Here is a 23,328-nt window from a genome sequence, read left to right on the forward strand (position 1 = left end):
TTATCTTATTATCTTTACAAATCATTTTACCACACATGTATTGTCCTATGAAATCTCTACAACCACTCCACGCAGGAGTAATTCCCAGTTTACATCCTGAAGCTTTGATAAATTTACAAACCTGCTTTAAGTCACAGAGCTATTAAGTAATGTGTAGGTGCTATAAACTATGTGCCTTGGACTCTGCAGCTATGAGGGCATGGTATTATCACAGTTCCCATTGAAATACTTTGCTGGAGGTCATGTGTGAGTGGCAGTGACCAGACAAATAGAGAAACCTCATATATAGAGGGGAAAAGTCTCCATGTTAGTTCCTGGAATATCTCCTTATTAGTGCTGGGCTTTCTTGGATCTTCACGGCAACGCTACTATCTTTATTTTACTATAAGAAACTGAGGTTTCGAGCGTGTTGGTCATTTGCCTACTGCCACAAAATCAGGCGAATGGGTCGGGCGCGGTGGCTCAAGCCTGTAATCCCAGCACTTTGGGAGGCTGAGGCGGGCGGATAACCTGAAGTCAGGAGTTCGAGGCCAGCCTGGGCAACATTGGCGAAACCCCCTAATAAAAATTTAAAAATTAGCTGGGCGTGGTGACGCGCGCCTGTAATCCCAGCTACTCGGGAGGCTGAGGATCGAGAATCGTTTGAATAGGGAGGCGGAGTTTGCAGTAAGGCGAGATCGCGCCACTGCACTCCAGCCAGAGCGAGACTCCGTTTCTACAACAACAACAAAACAACCAGGACAATGCTTGCGCGCTTCCAGTATGGTATTCTTTTCATCTCACCAAAGCGACGTGGCCTGCGCTAGCTTCAGAGTCTCGACAAACTCCAATACAAATAAGGTACACATTATTTTAGGAATCTTCCCCCGGGAGGACGTGGGGTAAGCACAAGCGTAGCGTTGCGGCTGAGACTCAGCCCTACCCGCCTCTGAGCCCAGCTCAGCACGCCTGCGTCTGGCGGCTTTTTCCGCCGGGCCACGTTCCTCCACGCCCTTCCCGCCACACCCCGCCCCTTTCCCGCCCGGATGTTATTCTAGTTTTGCCGGATGTTGTTGTAAGTCCGAAAGACACGTGAGGTTCTGCTACGTCATTACCAGGCACGCGCAGGAAACATGGCGGCGGCGGGTGTTGTGAGCGGGAAGGTAGGTAACGGCCTCCAGGAAATCCTCGGCTTTTCTCTGGGACGGGGATGCTTTTGCTCTTTGGCAGTTGGCTGGGGGAGGGACACGAGGGAATTTCTATGTCCGGACAACCCGTGGTGTCTGTAGGAGAAGATTGGGTGGTACCAGCTGGTTTCCCGTGAATGCCAGTTCAGCCGCGGAGTTACAGAGCCGGCTCCTGCTCCAAGGCCAGCTAGGCCTCGGCGCTCTTCTGCCCCAGAGCAGAGAGGCTTTTATTCGTATTACCTTTACTAACGGACAGGTGGCTCTCTAGTTCCTTTTTTTCCCCCCCCCGATTCACTTTTTCTTGACTCTAGTTCTTTGTGTCTACTCTTCTGACTCCAGCGTCTTTTCAGTCTTTGAAGCGTTAACCCGACTTGCCTCTTGTCTTCTTTGCTACACTCTGTTGAAGATGTTTATGCTTCCTTCGGGAGGACCTGAATAGGTGCTAGGCAGCTAGCCGTGCTTTTAGAAGAAACGAGTGTACTGGGTCTGTTTTTACCAAGGTGCTGAGTTGGTTGGTGGTGTGAGCAGCGGGACTGTTTCCTGAGAGAAATGGAGATTTACACCGTCCTCTGCTTGTCTAGGAAGGCTTCTATTCAAATATTTATTTTCTAGGCATTTCAGTGGGAGTATTGGTCATGCTGGTTTACGGAGGTGGTCAGTGACACTCCTAATTTCGTTGGAAACTAGGATTATGTGCGGAGATTTCGTCGAATAGTGCCTATTCGCGTTCCGAGGGCACATCTTATGTATAGTTAGGGCTATCAGCTTTATGATACGCCACGGGTAGTATTTCCCAGTGAAGGAGTATTTCATCAACAGCTGGAATCAACTGAAGTGACTCATCGAACACTAAGTGTTGTTTACTCATTGCAGATAGCGTCCTCTGTTCCTTGAGTTTCACTCATGTCTCCCTGTTGCCTTCCCTACTCTATTTTGAGTTGTTTAACAGCGTTTGTGATTTGGTGTTTGGAGTATTAGACTAGGGGGCCGAATAACAAATATGGGATTGGTTTTGCTGTTAATCTGAAGTATGACCTTGGAAAATTGGGCAGTTGTGACTTCTGTGTCTTTCACGTTCTTGATCTGCAGAATTGAGGAGATGGCAATCATTATTTCTTGTATTTCTTGTATTGGAGTTGTTAGGGTTATATGAATTTTTTTTTTAAACATAAAATTACATACTTGTACGTGCTGGCTCTTTTAAAGGATAGGTGGGCATCCTTTTTTGGATTATTTGTGCTCTTGGTTTTCTTGTCAGTTTTTTACTTTTTATGTTCAGGGTGGATGCTGATATTCTGCTTGATTTACTGCATATTTGAAGGTTATCCTGTTTGATTTTCCACATAAACTGATCCAGGCTAGGACTTTTCAAGAGGGGATCCCTTCCATTTAAACATCTCCCTCTTTCAGGTTTGGATTGATTTTGAAAGAATCCTTGAGGCAATGAAGCAGAGTTGTGAAATGAAAAACATTTTTCACTCTTTGCAGCCACTACCTTTCATAGTCTGACTTCTTAAAACGAGACTTACATTTAATAATTCTACTTCATAACCTCATTTATTCTCATTCACTGCAAATTCACACCTATTGCCATCACTCCACTGAAACTAGTTTTCCATGTGAAAAGCTACTCCTCTCCGAAGTAATACTATCATGACCAACAAAACCCACGGTTCTTCTCTCAGTATGTTCAGATCTGGTTTAATGGCGTCATCTTTCACCTGTTGCATGTTAAACATACTTGGAGACATTCATTCCTATAATACTCTCTAATCAATAACCATGTCCTACCAGTTTTACCTTAAGAGGTTTCTTAAATTTGCTGCATCTTTACTATCAGTGCATAGTTCAGGCCTTTAGTCTGCTTCTATTCTTGATTTTTTGGCTGATTTTACTCCTTTTCTACAGTCTCTGCCCCTTAATCTTCTCTACACCACCACTGGAGTTATTTTTCTAATGCGCAAACCTGATAATCTCTTGATTTAAAAAGCAAATGAAAACGCTATACTTTTTTACCATCAGCATTATAATAATAATACTAATGAAAGCTGGTTAATGTAACATTAAAAGACATGTTACCTTTATGCTTCCCTACTTCCTAATCTTTTTTCTTTAGGAAAGGGGATGGGGAGAAAATGTGTGCGTATGTTTATTCATCTCCCCCTCCCTTCACCAAGTTTTAGCTAAGAGTTCTAGTTTAGAAATACAGGGGAGTGAATGTTAACCAAGGCGCACAAAAATCACTTGTGATACTGTTTAATAGAAGTACAGATGCTGGGCTACCAGCTCTGTTGAATTAGAATCTCTCAGTGTCTCCACCTAGGATGTAACTTTTCTTACAACTCTACTTGCTTTGAACTTGGAGTTTCAGAAAGTGATGGAGGAAGTTAATCTCTGTCTTGTAGGGAAGCAGCAAAAGGTAATGGTTAAGAGCTTGGTCTTTGAAGCCAAACTAGTTTCAGAAATTATTTTCACACATTTACAAGCAACTTCAGTAAAATTACTTAACCTCCCTGTGCTTCAGTCATCTGTGATATAACAGTACCTACTTTATGCTTGGTATGAGGATTAATGAGTAAATATATTGGAAACTGTAGACTGAACTAATCATCATAAGGTCGGATCCTGAAATGTTTCATCTGCACCTAACATAGATTCTGGCACATAATAGCTATTCAGTGAAGAGGAAGAAGCAAGAAGGTACGAGAAAATGAGGAACCAGGTGCAGTGGCTCACGCCTGTAATCCCAGCACTTTGGGAGACTGAGCCGGGAGGATCACTTGAGCTCAGGAGTTCAAGACCAGCTTGGGCAACATAACTAGACCCCGTCTCTATGAAAAACAAAAAAATTAGCTGGTTGTGGTGACACGTGCCTGTTGTCCCAGCTACTTGGGAGGCTGAGGTGGGAGGATTGCTTGAGCCTGGGACTTGGAGAATGCAGTGAGCTATGATGGTGCTACTGCATTCCAGCTTGGGTGACAGACCAAGACCCTGTCTCAAAAAAAAAAAAAAAAAAGAAAGAAAAGAAAAAGAAAATGAGGAGGGATTAGAGTGGGAGAAATGGGTCCATTAATAGCTCTTTTGTTTCAGAGTTGTAAAATCCTATTATAGTACACTTCCATTCACTCTAGGTTTTTCTATTAATGTATTAGAATTTTTTTTCTATTGAAAATTACTGGCCGGGCACGGTGGCTCACACCTGTAATCCTATCACTTTGGGAGGCTGAGGTGGGTGGATTACTTGAGGTCAGGAGTTTGAGACCATCCTGGCCAGCGTGGTGAAACCCTATCTTTACTAAAAACACAAAAGCCAGGCATGGTGGTACATGCCTGTAGTCGCAGCTATTCAGGAGGCTAAGACAGGAGAATTGCTTGAACCCAATGCAGCGAGCTGAGATTGTGTCACTTGTTCAGACTGGGCCACAGGCAGACTCTGTCTCAAAAAATAAAAACGAAAATTACTTGAAACAATAGGGAAATCAGCTGTTTTTTTCTTAATTAGAATTTGTGATGTCATTTTTAATAAGAATTAAAATTGGCCCTAACCAATTCTTTTTAAATATGCTCATAGTCCTGTGAAATTTTTGTGCTTTGGAAAGATGAGTATTCTTAGTATCTAGATCTTCCTGGAGACTTGTTTTCCTAGACTAGATCTTTTAACATGGTAGTTACCCATGGTATAATAGGAGTATGTCTTATTTTTAAATTTTTCTGCCATTCTTTAGTTCAACAAACGTTTTAGTACCTGCTATGTGCTGAGTTCTTTGGACACAAGGGTGATTAAACAGAGACTTGTATTGTTATTATTAGTGTTAATTTATTTTGGAGACAGCCTTGCTCTGTCACCCAGGCTGGAGTGCAGTGGTGTGGTCATGGTTCATTGCAGCTCTGACTGTGTATCTCCTCCAGCACCTGAATTATTCCTGTCTCCTATTTGACTTTGCTTGGCACACTAATATCGTTGAGACGCAATAATAGTTCTGCCAGTTGCCCTTCCTTGAGAGTTGTACCATTCTCTAGATCTCAAAGGCTCACTCTTCACTTCAGACTATCCATGATGTATTGCCCTTACAACCACCTGTATTCTGCATTTTTTTTTTAGTTCCACAGTCATTACTCATTAACACATCCCAAATAAAACTCAGTTTGCTTTCTTCTTTCTGTTCTCCCTATCTCATCTACACAGTTTTGTCCTTACTGTTCTTCCCTTCACCTTTCACATCTAATCAGTCACGAAGGCTTGTCATTTTGATCTTCTAAATATCTTTCTAAGCCACCTGCCTTTCCTCATCCCCACTACCATTGCCTTAGTTCAAGCAACCATGAGTCTCTCCCTCCCTGGATTACTGCAGCTGTTCGTTCTTGGTCCTGCAGCCACTTTATTGGCTTAGAAAAGGCAAGTTTCTAGTTGCTTTTGTCGGTCTTCAGGATAAATTTCAAACTCCTAAATTCTTTAGCATGGCTTATGCAGCCCTTTATGATCTGATCTGGTCTCTGTTTTTGCTTCTAAACTATGTAGACTCTACTCTCTGGTATTTGGGTTTCAATCGTGCACTGAACTACTGCTCTGTATAAAACATACCCTCTGTTAAGAACATACATCCTCTGCTTCCCTACGTTCTCTGCTATTTAAAATTGCCATTATTCAGATCTGAGTTTATATGTCGCTCCAAGTAAGTTTTCCTCATTCTCACTCTACCTGAGGCTCCTAAATCTAGGTAAGATAGCCTTTATTAGGGCTTGCTGTGGCAGTCTGTTAGTACTTACATGTTGTAATTGTCAGTTTTCTTGTCATCCCCAGTTAGATTGTAACTACTGTGGAGGCAGTGACTGAATCTTACTTATTTACACCTAGTAACTTGCTCTGTACCTGGCACATGGTAGGCATTTACTGTGTATTTATTGAAGAAGTAACTGAAAATGGTATCTCATTCAGGAGTCTCTGCATTCCTCTGTCACACTCTACTCTATACATTGATTTACTGGTTTACATGATACTGCTAGTTTAGTCAGACACTTTTCATTGTGTGTGTTTTTTCCACTGACACCTTTTTATTTCCAGCATCTGGTTGGTGCTCATACATGTGCTGAGTGTATGAGTAAAGAAACTTCTAAATCAGATTAAGTGGAATGGGGAGTAGTTCAAAGAGTTTGGGCAGGCTATTGCTTATGTTCTTTTTTGAAGGGTTTGGTAGAAGTTATTTGCAGAGAGAAAGGACAAAAGAGTATTCCAGGTAGATGGAACAGAATACTCCTGAAAAAAAGCACCAAGCTTTTGGGTAGCAAGAGTTCACAATGGCCCAAGGCAGAAATGTTTTATGTGTTGGGAGTATCAGGAAGTATAGCCTCACTATAGAGGTAAAGGGTGAAGACAGAAGATTTTTAAGCCCCTATGTGGTGTAACCAGACGGACATTTTGTAAAGGTTAGTTTGGGCCGTGGTTATACATTATGCACCTTAGATTATTGGAAGGTAACTAGATCAGGAGAAGAGAGATCAGAATGTTATTTTAGTGACTTAGGCTAGAAGCGATGAGGGGCCAGTGCCAGAGGAAAAGGTTTGAGGGACTTAGGATATAGGGTCTGGATGGTGAAAGAAGCATTTAGGATAACTGGGTGGATGAGATATCTTTGACAGAATTGGGAATATCGAAGAAGAGCCGGTTTAGATAGAACACATTGAGTTCAAGATGCCTTATTGAAATAGAGATATCAAGTAGGTGCATAGATATTTGAATGTGGAACCTGTTAGGATGCTCAGTCTTGCATTTCCTGGGGATGCTTTCTGAAACCATACGCTCAAATTATCATCTGTATGCCAAATAGTTTTTAAACAAACTGAAGTTTTGAAACTTTGGTTGTTTTATTAGCCTGTAAGTTCACATAATTGCTAAAGTTAAGAATGTATGTTGTGTATGGTAGGTGAAAGGTTTCCAAGTTTGGAGAATGATTTAGGGCAATAATTTTACCCTAAAATTACGGTACATGTAAAATATTTGGGTTGAATTTTTCCTTTATCTTCCATTTTTGGAAATAAAGATTATAATAATCATAATGTAAGTAAAAATTCAGTCTTAAGTGAAGGCACAGTATAAAAGTTACTATTGTGAAACTTCCTTAGTTTTTCTAGCTCTTTGTGTCAGGAAGGATGTTCTTGAGTTGGATTGTGCAAAAGTTCATTCTGTCTAACAGTTGAATTTATCTGTTTTTCTGCCTTATTTTTGCTTTTAAATTAAATTGCTAAATTAGGGGTGAGAAAATTTATTCTAAAATGTTTGCTGTGGTCACCAGAACTCTTTTAATAAGTTATATCTGATATAGCTCCTTTGCTAGAGGAGAAAAACAAAATGCAGTTTCTGTTGCTTTTAGCAGGCCATCATTGGAAGTTTTATAAATGTACTTACCTGCTTGGGCATCTTAGCAAATATTTAAGAATAGATAAGAGCCTGGAGGGCATGAGACATTTTTATCCCAAAAGGAAAACTTTCCTCCTTTTTTGTAGTACTTTTACACTTAGAATATTCCTTCTTGTGTAAATATTTTACCTTTTTAATAATTTTGCCAGGTACAGACAAGCAAGGAACTCTAATACCTTTTAATCTCTCTGTTCTTTATGATGTCTGGCACATAATTGCTTCATAAAAGTTTGTTGAATTGAGTTTTATACATTCAGTTTAGCACCACCAAGTGGCAAGTCTTTGAATGCTCTTGATATATTTTGCTTCCTATGGACATCTGATTCCCAATTGAGTGGGAGTGTGATTGTTAATTTTTTTTGAGGCAGAACTAATTTCTTTTTTTATTTTAGTTCTTTATTTTCTTTTTAGTGAGAATGTCCTCATATATGTATGTACTTATTTTTAGTTAGGTTTTTACTGTTTACAACAAGAGACTTTCCATGTAAATTATTTTTTATACAGCTTGTTTCCCTGCCCCCCGCCCCGACATGGCCTTGGTGTGTGGCCCAGGCTGGAGTGCAGTGTGTGATCTTGGCTTACTGCAGCCTCCACCTCCTGGGCTCCAGCGATCCTCCCACTCCAGCCTCCTGAGTAGCTGGGACTAAAGGCATGCACCGTCACACCCAGCTACTTTTTGTATTTTTTGTAGAGATGGGGTGTTGCCATGTTGCTCCATCTCGTTTGGACTCTTGGCCTTAAGTGATCTGCTCACCTAGGCCTCCTAAAGTGCTGGGATGATAGGTGAACCACCGTACCTGGCCTATACAGCTATTTTTGAGATACAATTGATGTGATAGGCCACATGTATTTAGAGTACACAACTTTTGACTTTTGTGTATACCATGAACCCATGAACACAATTAAGATAATGATGTTTTCACCATCTCTGTTAGTTTTCTCATGACTCACCGTACTCCATCACTCCATGTGTCCTCAGGCAACCACTGAGCATTTTTTTTGTCACTATAAATTAGTTTTAATTTTCTAGAACTTTATATAAATTCAGTTATATAGTATATACTTTGTTTTTGTGTGGCTTTCTTTATTTAGGATAATTATTTTGAAATTCATTCATGTTGTTGTATGTATCATTAGTTTTTTTTTTTTTTTTCCCCAAACAATATCCATTGGGCTGGGCATGGTGGCTCACGCCTGTAGTCCCAGCACTTTAAGAGGCTAAGGCGGGTAGATCACAAGGTAAGGAGTTCGAGACCAGCCTGACCAACATGGTGAAACCTTGTCTCTACTAAAAATGCAAACATTAGCTGGACGTGGTGGTATGTGCCTGTAATCCCAGCTGCTCGGGAGGCTGAGGCAGGAGCATTGCTTGAATATAGGAAGCAGAGGTTGCAGTAAGCAGAGATCGTGCCACTGCACTCCAGCCTGGGTGACAGAGCAAGACTGTCTCGAAAAAAACCCACAAATAATATTCATTGTATGGGTATATCACATTTTGTTTATCTGGTCTTGTGTTTGATAGATATTTGGGTTATTTCCACTTTGAGTGTTACAAATTAAGCTGCTCTTAGGCCGGGTGCAGTGGCTCACACCTGTAATCCCAGCACTTTGGAAGGCCGAGGTGGGTGGATCACCTGAGGCCAGGAGTTCAAGACCAGCCTGACCAACATGGAGAAACCCTGTCTCTACTAAAATACAAAAGTAGCTGAGTGTGGTGGTGCATGCCTGTAATCCCAGCTACTTGGGAGGCTGAGGCAGGAGAATTGCTTGAATCTGGGAGGTGGAGGTTGTGGTGAGCCGATATCTTGCCACTGCACGCCAGCCTGAGCAACAAGAAAGAAACTCCGTCTCAATAAATAAATAAATAAATAAATAAAATAAAGCTGCTCTGAGCATTGGTGTACGTCTTTTATGAAAATATACTTTCATTTTTCTTGATTGGATACCTGAGAATAGAGTGGCTGGATCATATATATTAGTTGTGTGTGTAGCATTCTAACACAGTGGGAAATTGTTTTCCAAAGTAGGTGTAGTGTTTTACGTTTCCACTGGCAGTGTATGAAAGTTCCAGTTGCTTCATATTTTTGCCCATATTTAATGTCAGTCGTTTTAATTATAGCCATTCTAATAGGTGTGTAATAGTGTTTCATTATGGTTTCAGTTTACATTTCTGTAATGACTAATGGTGTTGAGTATTTTCCATGTGCTTATTTGCTGTCCTTGTATCTTCTTTGATGAAGTGTCTGTTTAAATCTTCTGCTTATTTTTTTCAAACTTTTTTTTTTTTTTTTGTTACTGAGTTTTTAGTGTTCTTTTTATGTCCTGGATTTTATGTTCTGGATACAAATCCTTTTAATACAAGTTCAGTTGGGTCTTTTTAAAAAAGTTATTTCTTTTTATTCATCTTATATAAAAGGGGGGGCAAATATAAGAAAATAATGTTATGTCAAAGTTTGGCACAAACTTCCAGAATTAGTTTTAAGGTTCATGCATAGAATGGTAGCTTTTAGTCACCTGAGAATCAGGAAATTCACATGAAGGTAATTCCTTGTAGTGACAAAGAACTATGGCTTCCTATGGGTTTGTCAAGCTCCTATGCTTCATTCAGCCTGAAATTGTACTTTTCTTGTTATGTATAAATTAAATAAAATTTATACAACTCTCTGTTCTTGTGTTGCCTCACATCATGTCTAAAAACAGCATTTAAAGTTTGCAGGAAATAGAATTTTAGCCTGTTACAAAGCGAACACTTTGTTTCTTTAACTCAGAATTCTGGAAATGCAATCAAGTTCTAGTATTGTGACTTCCAAAATATTTTGTCATCAGATATTATTTTTTTTCAAGTGTCTGACTCCATACAAGAAAATAATAAAAGTATCAGAAGTTACTTGTGATTAAAAAAAAAAAAAAAAACTTCAGTGTCCACAGGGTTGTTCCTCATTGTTTGTTAGGATACTCCTGCCTGATCCAAGTCCATCGGGTCTGAGGCTGTTTTTTGTTCCACGCTTGTATCTGCTAGAAGAGTCTTTTTAGGTAAGGAGGCCGTCATGCGAGGCAGTGGAACTTCTAGCTGTTGTCCCAGGAATGAAAGCGGGCGCCTCCAGATAAGGCCACTTCCCATGAACGTAATTCCTGTAATCAGCCAAAACACTCGTTGGGCCTCTTCAAGGGGAGATTCCAAACTCATTCCAAAAGCAACTCCCATTACTCCAAAGAGCAAAAGAGAGAAGGTTCTTACGGTCAGCTGTAGATTCAACTTCATTATCACGTTACGGTGGCTGGCAGGATTGATGAAAATAATACTTTGTGAATCATCAATCAGTACCCTAAGCTCCTAAGCTGCATTGGAGTGATCGTCAGCCAGTTGGTGGTAGTTTTCCATCAGCAACTCCATCTCCTCTGCATGGTCAGTCCCAGTACTGCTCTTTTCAAAGACTTGTGGGTCACTCCATTTTGATAGAACTCTTCTAGCAACTCTTCCTCATCCAAAATCTCCAAGATTGACTCTTTGAAAATTTTAATATCTGTTTCTAACTCTAGTAGACTTTTGCTGTTCTGTAGTAAAATGTGGAGTTTGCTTCTGTCTACAGAAGAATGTTTGGGGTCCACCAAAGCTTCCAACGTCTCGAGGATCAGTGGCTGGAAAATGCTAAGTTTCACCTGAAGGGTGTTGATCAAGTATTGCGGGAGCGCTTCTATAGCTCTAAACTCAAAAAGTTAAAGGGTTTATAACAAGTTGACCCTCTCCAGACAATTGTGAAGAGAGTTCTCGGAACAGCCATTGCTGTGAGTTTAAATTATGATAAATCTAAAATCAGAAGACACTCTCGAGTTATCCCAGCTTTCAAATACTCCATTCTCATGATAATCCTATTATTTCTGGCTGTGATACTCATTACATGGTGAAATCTCACATCTCTGGCTTGAAGACCTAACTCTTGGTATAACTCAGTGTTCTTCCCTTCAAAAGAAGTAACATTTCTCTGTCAAATTTTGTCGTGGTAAATACTGGGGCTACACTGGCTAGAGTGGTTTGAAAGACATCAGAAGTTCTAAACCAGTGCATTTCACTTGGCATGTGGAGCTGGCGGGTTTCACACAGTGTTGCGACCCAGCTCCTTCTGAGCAGGTTGGCTGCACAGCCACAGGCAGCAACGGGAGAAGCCACAGAGTTTTTGTTCTGTGCCCGGGCTGAAGTGCAGTGATATGATCATGACTCATTACAACCTTTAATTCCTGGGCTCAAGTGATCTTTTCGCCTCAGCCTTCCGAGTAGCTAGGACTACAGGCATGTGCCACCATGCCTGGCTAATTTTTTTGTTTTGTAGACATGGGGTCTAGCTGTGTTGCCCAGACTAGTCTTGAACTCCTGCCCTCAAGGTGATCCTCCTACTTGGGCCTCTGTATTAATCAGTTTTCACACTGCTATAAAGAAATACCTGAGGCTGGGTGCAGTGGCTCACGCCTGTAATCCTAGCACTTTGGGAGACCAAGGTGGGTGGATCATGAGGTCAGGAGATCAGGACCATCCTGGCCAGCATGGTGAAATCCTGTCTCTACTAAAAATACAAAAATTAGCCAGGTGTTGTGGCACGTGCCTGTAGTCCCAGCTACTTGGGAAGCTAAGGCAGGAGAATTGCTTGAACCTGGGAGGCAGAGCTTGCAGTGAGCCGAGATTGTGCTGCTGCACTCCAGCCTGGCGACAGAGCAACGATCCATCTCAAAAAAAAAAAAAAAAGAAATACCTGAGACTCAGTAATTTATAGAGAAAATAGGTTTAATTGGCTCATGGTTCTACAGGCTGTACAGGAAGCATGATGCTGGCATCTGCTCAGCTTCTGGGAGGCCTCAGGAAACTTACAGTCATGGTGGAAGACAAAGAACAAGCTAACAGGTCACATAGAGCAGGAGGAAGGGAGAGAGCGAGATGCCACACACTTTTAAACCAGATCTCATGAGAACTCACTGTTGTGATGACAGCATAAAGAGTGGATGGTGTTAAACCATGAGAAACCACCCCCACCATTACCTCCCCCCAGGCCCCACCCTCAACAATGGGTATTGCAGTTCAACATGAGATTTGGGCGGGGACACAGATCCAAACCATATCATTCCTCTTCCGGCCCCTCCCAAATCTCCATGTCCTTATCACATTTCAAAATATAATCATACTTTCCCAGTAGTCCCTCAAAGTCTTAACTCATTTCTAGCATTAACTCAGAAGTCCAAAGTCTCATCTGAGACAAGGTTAGTCCTTTCCACCTATGAGGCTGTAAAATGAAACACAAGTTAGTTACTCCCAAGATCCTAGTTATAGGCATTGGGTAAATACTCCCATTCCAAAAGGGAAAAATCTGCCAAAAGAAAGGGGCTATAGGCCAATGCAAGCCTGAAACCCAGCAGGGCAGTCATTAAATCTTAAAGCTCCAAAATAATCTCTTTTGACTTCATGTCTCACACTTAGGGCACACTGATACAAGGGGTGGGCACCCAAGGCTTTTGACTTCATGTCCCACACTTAGGGCACACTGATACAAGGGGTGGGCACCCAAGGCCTTGGACAGCTCTGCCCTGTGGCGTTGCAGGGCTCAGCCCCACATGGCTGCTCTCAAGGGCTGGCATTGTGTGCCTGTGGCTTTTCCAGGCTAAGAGTGCAAGCTCTTGGTGGATTTATCATTCTGGGATCTGAAGGACAATGGCCCTCTTCTCACAGCTCCACTAGGCAGTGCCTTTGTGGAGGCACCAATCCTACATTCCTCCTCCTCACTGCCCTAGTAGAGGTTCTTCATGAGGACTCTGCCCCTACATCAGGGTTCTGCTTGGCTTCTCCATACATCCTCTGAATTCTAGGCAGAGACTCTCAAGCTTCAGCTGTTGCGTTCTGTGCACCTGCAGGCTTAAATTAACATCGTGTGGAAACTGCTAGGGCTTATAGCTTGCGCCTTGTGAAGCAGCAGCCTGAGCTTTACCTGGAGCCTTTTGAGTCACAGCTGGAGCTGGAGTGTCTGGGATGCAGGGAGCAGTGTCCTGAGGTGGTGCAGGGCAGCAGGATCCTCGGCCTGGCCAGGGAAACCATTTTTCTCTCCTATGCCTTGGTCCTGTGATGGGAATGGCTGCTGCAAAGGTCTCTGAAATGCCTTCAAGGCCTTTTTCCCATTGTCTTGGCTATCAGCACTTGCCTTTCTGGTAGTTATGCAGATTTCTGCTGTGGGCTTGAATTGCTCTCCTGAAAATGTACTTTTCTTTATTGCCACATGGCGAGGCTGCAAATTTTCTAAACTTTTATGTCCTGCTTACCTTTTAAATATAAGTTCCACTTTCAGGTCATTTATTTGCATATGCATATGAGCATAGGTTGTTAGAAGCAACCAGGCCACATCTTGAATGCTTTGCTGCTTAGAAATTTCTTCCATTAGATACCCTAAATCATCCCTCTCAAGTTCAAAGTTCCACAGATCCCTAAAGCAGGGGCACAGTACAGCCAGGTTGTTTGCTAAGACATAGCAAAAGTGACTTTTACTCCAGTTCCCAATAGTTCCTCATTTCCATCTGAGACCTCGTCAGCGTGGCCTTCACTGTCATATCACTACCAGTATTTTGGTCACAACCATTCAACCAGTCTCTAGGAAATTCCAAACTTTCCCTCATCTTCCTATCTTTGAGCCCTCCACACTCTTCTAACCTCTGTCTGTTACCCAGATCCAAAGCTGCGCCCACATTTTAAGGTGTCTTTATAGCAGTGCCCATTCCTGGTACCAATTTTCTGTATCAGTCAATTCTCACTCACTGCTATAAAGAAATACCTGAGACTGGGCAAGTTATAAAGAAAAGAGGTTTAATTAATTGGCTCACGGTTCTTCAGGCTGTACAGGAAGGGTGATGCTGGCTTCTGCTCAGCTTCTAGGGAGGCCTCAGGAAACTTAAAATCATGGCGGGAGGCAAAGAGTGAGCCAACACTTCACATAGAGCAGGAGGAATAGAGAGAGGATACGTGCCACATACTTTTAAACAACCATCTCATGAGAACTCACTACTGCCAAGACAGCACCAAGGGGAATGGTGCTAAACCATGAGAAACTGCCCGCATAATCCCATTACCTCCCACCAGGCCCTGCCTCCAACATTGGGGATTACAATTTAACATGAAATTTGGGCAGGGACACAGATCCAAACCATACCCCCCTCCCACAGTGCTGGGATTACAGGCATGAGCCACTGCACCTGGCCGAGTTGTGACTTTAGTGTCTTGAACATATGGGATAGACTTAAAATAATACTTTAATATCCTTTATTACTGATTATTTGTGTTGCTTTGTGGTCAGTGGTAATTGATTACTTTTTCTTGTTATAGATCATATTTTCCTGGCTCTTAGCATGGCTCTTAGCATGCCTTAGTGGTAAATTTTTTACTGGAAAATGTCAGATATGTTGAATTCTCTTTTTTTGGATGCTAGTTATTTTTGTGTTCTGTAAAATATTATTGAGCTTTGTGTTAGAAGGCACTTAAGTTGCTTGGAGTCAGTTTGGTGCTTTTGGGTCTTGCCTTTAAACTTTGCTAAATGGTATCAGCACAGTGTTTAGTATAGAACTAATTTTGCCTCACTGATGAGGCAAGGCAGTGCTTTGTGAATTATGAAATTTTCCACTCTGGTGCAAACAGCTATGTGAGTCTGCAGATAGTTTCTTCTAATAGTTTCCCTCTTGCCTTGAGGAGTTTACTGACAAACATGCACTGTTCCATACTCTGCTGAATACTCGAGGAAGACTTTCTTGAGTTCCCTGTGTGTTCTTCTCTTTTCTCTGGTACTTTCTCCTGTGAACTCTAGCTGTATTGGCATCCCCTATTTCCCACATCCCTCTCCTCACTGGACGCCTTCTGAGTTTTCTCTCCCTTTCCCATAGCTGGGAACTCACAACGGTAAGCTAGACAATTGTATTGCTAACTTCATTTGGTTCCTTTCTCTCAGTAGTCACTATCATTCATTGTTTGATGGGGGGAGTATTGTGAAAACCATTGTTTCATAGGTTGGTCAGTATTTTTAGTTTATTATTATTATTATTATTTTCCTGGTGGGAGGTTAAATCCAGCCTGTCATTCCATCTTGGCCAGAAGTGGAAGTTTTTATATAGGGTTTCTTTTTCCTTTCTGTTTTTGGTGGAATTAATACCTATCTCTTCTGTACATCTTTTTTCCCCTTCAATCGTAGGCTGAATGTTTTCCAAATTTGTTCTTTTTGTTGTTATGAACTCTTAAGATGGCTTTTTTCTCCCAAGATTTTACTATTTCCTTCTTGTTGGTCTGCATTAATTCTCTTTTCTGTTCTGTACCTTCTGACAGGCAACATTATCAGCAAGATAATTCAAGAATTTTAACAGATGGTATGTGTTTAGAGAATGTGCCAGTAGATGTTTGAGTAGCTGAAGGTCATCATCATATACATAGAGTGGTTTTATACTAGTTTGTAATTTGTATTTAAGTGTCTTTTTTTCTCCCATCTCATTGATAGTCTGTATAATCTTCCAAAACAATAGCATTCCTCTCCCTCCAACCTTTTCTTTTGCACATTAACTTGGTGACAGGTGGTGCTACTTCCTCAAATCTCTGCTTGATCTGTTCTTCCCTTTCTTTTTCTCGAGGTATATTTTTTCATTGTTGAATTTGTGTCATGTTTTCCATCAGACAAAATTCCTTCAGTACCCTTGAGATTGATTTAGATCCTATTTAAGACTTTACATTTTGTGTATTACTTTGTTTTCACACTGCTATAAAGAAATACCTGAGACTAGGTAATTTATAAAGGAAAGAGGTTTTAATTAACTCACAGTTTCGAATGGCTAGGGAGGCCTCAGGAAACTTCACGGCAGAAGGCGAAGGGGAAGCAAGGCATGTCTTACATGGCAGCAGGAGAGAGAGAGTGCTCAGGGGAAACTGCCACTTTTAAACCATAAGATCTTGTGAGAACTCCCTCACTATCATGAGAACAGCATGGGGGAAACTGTCCTTATGATCCAATCACCTCCCATTGGGTTCCTCCCTCGACATGTGGGGATTACAATTTGAGATGAGATTTGGGTAGGGATACAGTTAAACTATATCATTTTGTGTTTATCATCAGTAATTTTTAGCATTTTTATTGTAAAACAAAATTCAGATACTGAAAATCACATTTACCATATAGCTCAACGAGTCATAAGGCAAACCTTCTTGTAATCACCGCTTAGATTAAAAAATAGACCTTTGCCAGGAGATTGAGACCATCCTGGCTAACATGGTGAAACTCCGTCTCTACTAAAAATACAAAAAAATTAGCTGGGCGTGGTGGCGGGAGCCTGTAATCCCAGCTACTCAGGAGGCTGAGGCAGGAGAATGGCGTGAACCCTGGAGGCGGAGCTTGCAGTGAGCCAAGATCACGACACTACACTCCAGTGTGGGCGACACAGCAAGACTCTGTCTCAAAAAAAAAATAGACCTTTGCCAATAACTCCAGATGACCTTCCATGTACCACCCCTTGTCTCCTAAGAAACTGTTACCCTAACATTTATCATAATCACTTTCTTGCATTTCTTTATTAGTAGTAGTATTAAAACATAGCTATTGTGTCTTTTTTAAAAAAAAAGATCTTCCATATCTTTTACTTCGTGTTACTGGGTACTTAAGAGTGTTGTTTTCCTTGGCCAGGTGCGGTAGCTCATGCCTGTAATCCCATCACTTTGGGAGGCCGAGGCGGGTGGATCACGAGGTCAGGAGTTCGAGACCATCCTGGCTAACATGGTGAAACCCCGTCTCTACTAAAAATACAAAAAAATTAGCCAGGCGTGGTGGCAGGTGCCTGTGGTCCCAGCTGCTTGGGAGGCTGAGGCAGGAGAATGGCGTGAACCCAGGAGGCAGAGCTTGCAGTGAGCCGAGATTGCGCCACTGCACTCCAGCCTGGGCGACAGAGCGAGACCCGTCTCAAAAAAAAAAAAAGTTTTGGTTTTCTTAATCAGTTGCACCTTTTGCCTTTTTATTGTATGTGATTTTTTGGGGGGTTATCTTGTTATTCTCTTCAAATTTCAATTTAAATTCATTTACCGAAATACATTATTTCTTGATTTTAAAAGATTGGACCATATAGGAATTATGGTTCACCCCGCCCCCATACTGCCAAACCAACCAAATCTTGATTTTGACACTATGTATCCTTCGAGCAGTTTTCATATTCAGTGTTCTCTGCTAGATGAACTGGAAGATGAAATGAAAACATCATTTTTATCCCCATTCGAGATGTATTTTAGGTAAGTTTTTGCCATATAATTTGGTCCCTTGTAAAATATCTCAAATTAGTAAGTTGTTAGGTTTGGGGAGTAATATCTCAGATATGGTCTGGGAAACTGATTAGGCTGTTCTGTTTTTACATATTGATGCCTCTGTATCCCTAAGGTAACAGTCATGAGAATGTGTTGCCTATACATTCTTTTACTATTTGAGATGCATGGTGCTGATTCTTTGTAGAATTTGGCTTCTTATGGAAGGAGTCTCAAACATGTTGCACATCTCTGGTAGTGTAGACTTTTGTTTCGATCTTTTTCTTCTTTTAGGCTTCAGTTTGCCAGATTCCTGATTGTAGTTTCCATTGACCTTTACCTTCTTGGGATATATATTTTTTCTTTTTTTTCCTGACTTGTTTTTTTCTACTGTTCCTATGACCTCTTCATTTTCTCTCAAATCTTAGGTAGTAGAAAGGAAGAAAGGGACTGCTGATGCTCTTTCTTTGCTTCCTGTAGTACAGAGGACCTACTCATGTTCACAGCACTGGTAGTTGGTGAATACTACAGATTGGGATGCAAACAGCATGTAGGATATTGGAACAGTTTTGTCAGTGTCCATATATGCTGAGCCTTAAGTTGATAGCCTTTTTCATTATGTACTCTTTGGACAAATAAAACTTGTAGAGTAGACCTTTCACTCTCAGCCCTAGAGTAGTAGAAGAAGCTTGAGCAAATCACTTGATTTTCTTGCAGTTTTTTCAGTTACAAGATGGGAATGATAATATCTATCTAACTGAATTTTGAGGGTCAGATTTGATAATGTAGAAATGTTTTTGTAAAGTAATGGGTAATAAAAATATTACATAGCAGATAAAAGCATTTGAAGCTTTCTTTTAAAATTTAATTTTTTTTTTCTTAAAAGATGGGGGTCGGGGGGCATCTATCTTGCTTTACTGCCCAGGATGGTCTTGAACTGCTGGCCTCAAGTGATCCTCCTGTGTTGGCTTCCCAGTGTCCTGAATTACACTGCGTCTGCCCAGAACTTTTTAATTTTGCGTTAGAGATCATGAATAAAACCAGAGTGAAGCAATTGAAAGCTTATTCTACTAACAAATGTTATCTGAGGTGAAATTATTCACATCATAATTGCTCCCTGTAGCAAAATAATTTTTTTGTAACAAATATGCCTGGAGATAGCTTTTCAAATGTCAGTTATTACAGTTGATAAACATAAGAAGCAGAATGTTCTATGGCAGGATACTAAAGAATCAATTCATGATAGAGTCTAAGAAATATCTTCGTTATTATATATTATTGAAGTTTTAATTGGACTTTAAAAAATCTAGATTTTGCTTTTATTTTTTAATTGGCACATAATTGTACATATTTATGGAGTACAGTGTGATAATTTGATATATGTATATAATGTGTAATCAAATCTTAGCCTATCTATTGCTTAGAACATTTATTATTTCTTTGTGTTAGAAGCATTCACAATCTCTTCTATTTGAAAATATACAATAAATTGTTAATTATATCATGTAATAGTGCTGTAGAACATTAGAATTTATTCTTCCTGTCTAGCTGTACTTTAGTATTGATTAACCAACCTTTGTCTACTTCCCTTCCCCCAACCCTTCCCTGCCTGTAGTAACTGCTATTCTCCTTTCTACTTCGATGAAGCGAACTGTTTTAGCTTCTACATATGAGTTAGAACATGTGGTATTTATCTTCCTGTGGCTGGCTTATTTTACTTAACATATTCCTTGATGCTCATCCATGTTACTGCAAATGACAGGATTTTTTTCATTTTTGTGGCTTAATTGTATACCATTGTGTATATATACCATATTTTCTTTCTTTTTTTGTTTTTTGAGACAGAGTTTCATTCTTCTTGCCCAGGCTGGAGTGCAATGGCGTGACCTTGACTCACCACAGCCTCTGCTTCCCGGGTTCAAGTGATTCTCCTGTCTCAGCCCCCTGAGTAGCTGGAATTACAGGCATGTGCCACCACGCCTGGCTAATTTTGTATTTTTAGTAGAGACAGGGTTTCTCCCTGTTGGTCAGACTGGTCTCGAACTCCCTACCTCAGGTGATGTGCCCACTTTGGCCTCCCAAAGTGGTGGGATTACAGGTGTGAGCCACCGTGCCTGGCCACCACATTTTCTTTATCCAGTCATCTGTTGATGGACTCTTAGATTGACTCTGTATCTTGGCTATTGTGAATAGTGCAGCAGTAAACTTGGGAGTGCTTCTTTGACGTACTGATTTTCTTTTTTTTTGGATATATAGTCAAAAGTGGGATTACTGGATCATATGGTAATTTTTTTTTTCTTTTTTTTGAGATAGAGTCTCACTTTGTTGCTCAAGCTGGAATGCAGTGATGTAATCTTGCCTTACTGCAACCTCCCAATTTCTGGGTTCAGGCAATCCTCTCACCTCAGCCTCCTGAACAGCTGGGACTACAAGCATGTGCCACCATGTCTGGCTAATTATTTTTGTATTTTTGTAGAGATAACGTTTCACCATGTTGCCCAGGCTGGTCTTGAACTCCTGAGTTCAAACCATCTGCCCTCTTTGGCCTCCCAAAGTGTTGGGATTACAAGCGTGAGCCATCACGCCTGGCCACTGTTTTTAGTTTTTTGAGGAACCTTCATACTGTTTTCTGTAGTGGTTGAACCAATTTACATTCCCACCAGCAGTGTATAAGAGTTATCTTTTCTCCATATCCTCACCAGCATTTTTGTTGTTGTTGTTGTTTTGATGACAAATAATTAGTCATCAGTTAATTAGCCTTTCTGGGATGAGATGGTATCTCATTGAGGTTTTGATTTGCATTTTCTTGCTAATTAGTGATGTTGAACATTTTTTTCATATACCTGTTAGCCATTTGTGTGGTTTTTTTTGTCATTGTCATTTTTAAATGTAGATATAGAGTTTTATCGAGGGAACCAGCCCCCAGTATTTCAACGTAGGTTCTTTTCTATTTTCCCTAAGTGTTGGCTGGTTTGAGAAATAAAGAGAAAGAGTACAAAAGAAATAAATTTTACAGCTGGGTGTCTGGGGGTGACATTGCATGTCGGCAGGTTCCGTGATGCACCTTGAGCTGCAAAACCAGCAAGTTTTTATTAGGGGTTTCAAAAGGGGAGGGGTGTACAAACAGGGAATGAGTCACAGAGATCACATGCTTCAAAGGCAATAAAATATCACAAGGGCAGAGGGGCAGAGTGAGATCACAAGTTCAGGGCAAAACAAGAATTACTGGTGAAGGTCCATGTCCATTGGGCACACATTGTCATTGATAAACATCTTAACAGGAACAGGGTTCGAGAGCAGACAACCGGTCTGACTAGAATTCGCCAGGCTGGAATTTCCTAATCCTAGCAAGCCTGAGGGCACTGCAGGAGACCAGGGCATATTTCATCCTTTATCTACAACTGCATAAGACAGACACTCCCAGAGTGGCCATTTTGGAGACCTCCCCCTGGGAATGCTTTCGTTTTCCCAGGGTTATTCCTTGAAGAGAAAAGAATTCAGTGGTATTTCTCCTATTTGCTTTCTGAAAGAAGAGAAATATGACTCTGTTCTGCCTGGCCCTGCAGGCAGTCAGACTTTATAGTTATCTCCCTTGTTCCCTGAAAATCACTGTTATCCTGTTCTTTTCAAGGTGCCCAGATTTCATATTGTTCAAACACACATGCTTTACAAACAATTTGTGCAGATAACGCAAGCATCACAGGGTCCTGAGGTGACATACATCCTTAGCTTACAAAGATGATGGGATTAAGAGGTTAAAGACAGGCATAGGAAATTTATTATAAGAGTATTGATTGGGGAAGTAATAGATGTCCATGAAATCTTCCCAATTTATGTTCAGAGACTGCATTAAAGACAGGTGTAAGAAATTATAAAAAGTATTAATTTGGGGAACTAACAAATGTCCATGAAATATTCACAATTTATGTTCTTCTGCCATGGCTTCAGCTGGTCCCTCCATTCAGGTTCCCTGTCTTCCCTCAACAGAGTTTATTTGTGCCAAGATGGAGGATTGCAGTCCGGAAGCACAGATTCAAGTTGCCCTGAATATAAACTTCCTGTATGTCATCTTTTGAGAGATACCTATTTAACTTATTTACCCTTTTTTAAATTGGAGTTTTTTTTTTTTTCTGTTGAGGTTTTTTACTTTCTTGTATCTTCTGGATATTGAACCCTTGTTGGATGTATAGTTTGCAGGTATTTTTTCCCATTCTACAGGTTGTATCTTCATTCTCTTGTTTCCTATGCTATGCAGAAGTTGTTATTTTGATGTAATCCTGTTTGTCTGTTTTTGCTCTTGTTTCCAGTGCTTTTGCAATCTTCTCTATAAAATCTTTGTCCTGACCAGTGCCCTGAATAATTTCCTCTAGTAGTTTTTGAAGCATTTTCTTACAGTAGTTTCATAGTTTTGGATCTTACATTTAAGCCTTCAATCTTTTTTTTTTTTTTTTGAAATGAAGTCTCGCTATGTTGCCCAGGCTGGAATGCAGTGGTGCGATCTCAACTCACTGCACCCTCTATTTCCCAGGTTCAAGCGATTCTTCTGCCTCAGCCTCCCAAGTAGCTGGGATTACAGGCACCTGCCACCATGCCCTGCTGATTTTTTTTTTTTTTTTTTTTTTGTATTTTTAGTAGAGATGGGGTTTCACCATATTGGCAGGATGGTCTTGAACTCCCAACCTCAGGTGATGTGCCTGACTCGGCCTCCCAAAGTGCTGGGATTACAAGCATGAGCCACCATGCGTAGCCCTTCAATCCATTTTGAGTTGATTTTTGTATATGGTGAGAGATAGGGTTCTGGTTTCATTTTTTCTGCGTATACATATTTAGTTTTCCCAGCACCATTTATAGAAGAGGCTGTTTCTTCCTCAGTGAATGTTCTTGGTGACTTTGTCAAAAATCAGTTGGCTCTAAATTTATTTCTGGGTTCCTTATTCTCTTTAATTGGTCTGTGTATGTTTTTTATGTCAGCACCATGCTGTTTTGGTTACTATAGGTTTGTAGTATATTTTGAAGTCTGGTAGTGTGAGGCATCCAGCTTTGTTCTTTTTGCTTAGGATTGCTTTGGCTATTTGGGATCTTTTGTGGTTCCATATGAATTTTAGGATTGTTTTTCAATTTCTGGGAAGATCGTCATTGGTATTTTGATAGAGATTGCATTGAATGTGTAGATTGCTTTTGGTATTGTGGTCATTTTCACAATATTCTTCTAGTCTATGAACATGGATGCCTTTCCATTATTTTATGTCCTCCTTAAGTTTTCATCAGTGTTTGTAGTTATTCTTGTAGAGCTCTTTCATCTTGGTTAAATTTATTCCTACATTATTTCCTTTTTGTTTGTTTGTAGCTATTGTAAATGGAATTGCTTTCTTGGTTTCTTTTTCTGTTAGTTCTTTATTGGTGTATAGAAATGCTACTGATTTTTGTACATTGATTTCGCGTCCTGCAACTTTATGTAATTG

General features: G+C 40.6%; 1 protein-coding gene and 1 pseudogene across 5 annotated transcripts in view; one reads left to right on the forward strand and one right to left on the reverse strand.

Annotated features, from left to right (window-relative positions):
• The first annotated feature begins 1,048 nt into the window (after positions 1-1,048).
• The window catches only part of TBC1D15 (TBC1 domain family member 15), an 87,162-nt gene continuing 64,882 nt past the window's right edge, over positions 1,049-23,328 (forward strand). Inside the window, exon 1 of one of the 5 annotated variants that reach the window (XM_050749275.1) lies at positions 1,049-1,142. In XM_050749275.1, coding sequence (XP_050605232.1) covers positions 1,113-1,142 — 30 coding nt within the window. In that variant the 5' untranslated portion in view covers positions 1,049-1,112. Of the gene's footprint in view, positions 1,143-17,334; positions 17,355-17,511; positions 17,858-23,328 lie in introns of those variants that run through there. The other 4 variants (XM_050749276.1, XM_050749273.1, XM_050749274.1 and 1 more) reach the window with 4 other exon arrangements.
• LOC126930339 (magnesium transporter MRS2 homolog, mitochondrial-like) lies at positions 9,661-15,419 on the reverse strand (annotated as a pseudogene).

The sequence above is a fragment of the Macaca thibetana genome, chromosome 11, assembly GCF_024542745.1.
Source record: "Macaca thibetana thibetana isolate TM-01 chromosome 11, ASM2454274v1, whole genome shotgun sequence".
NCBI lineage: Eukaryota > Metazoa > Chordata > Mammalia > Primates > Cercopithecidae > Macaca > Macaca thibetana.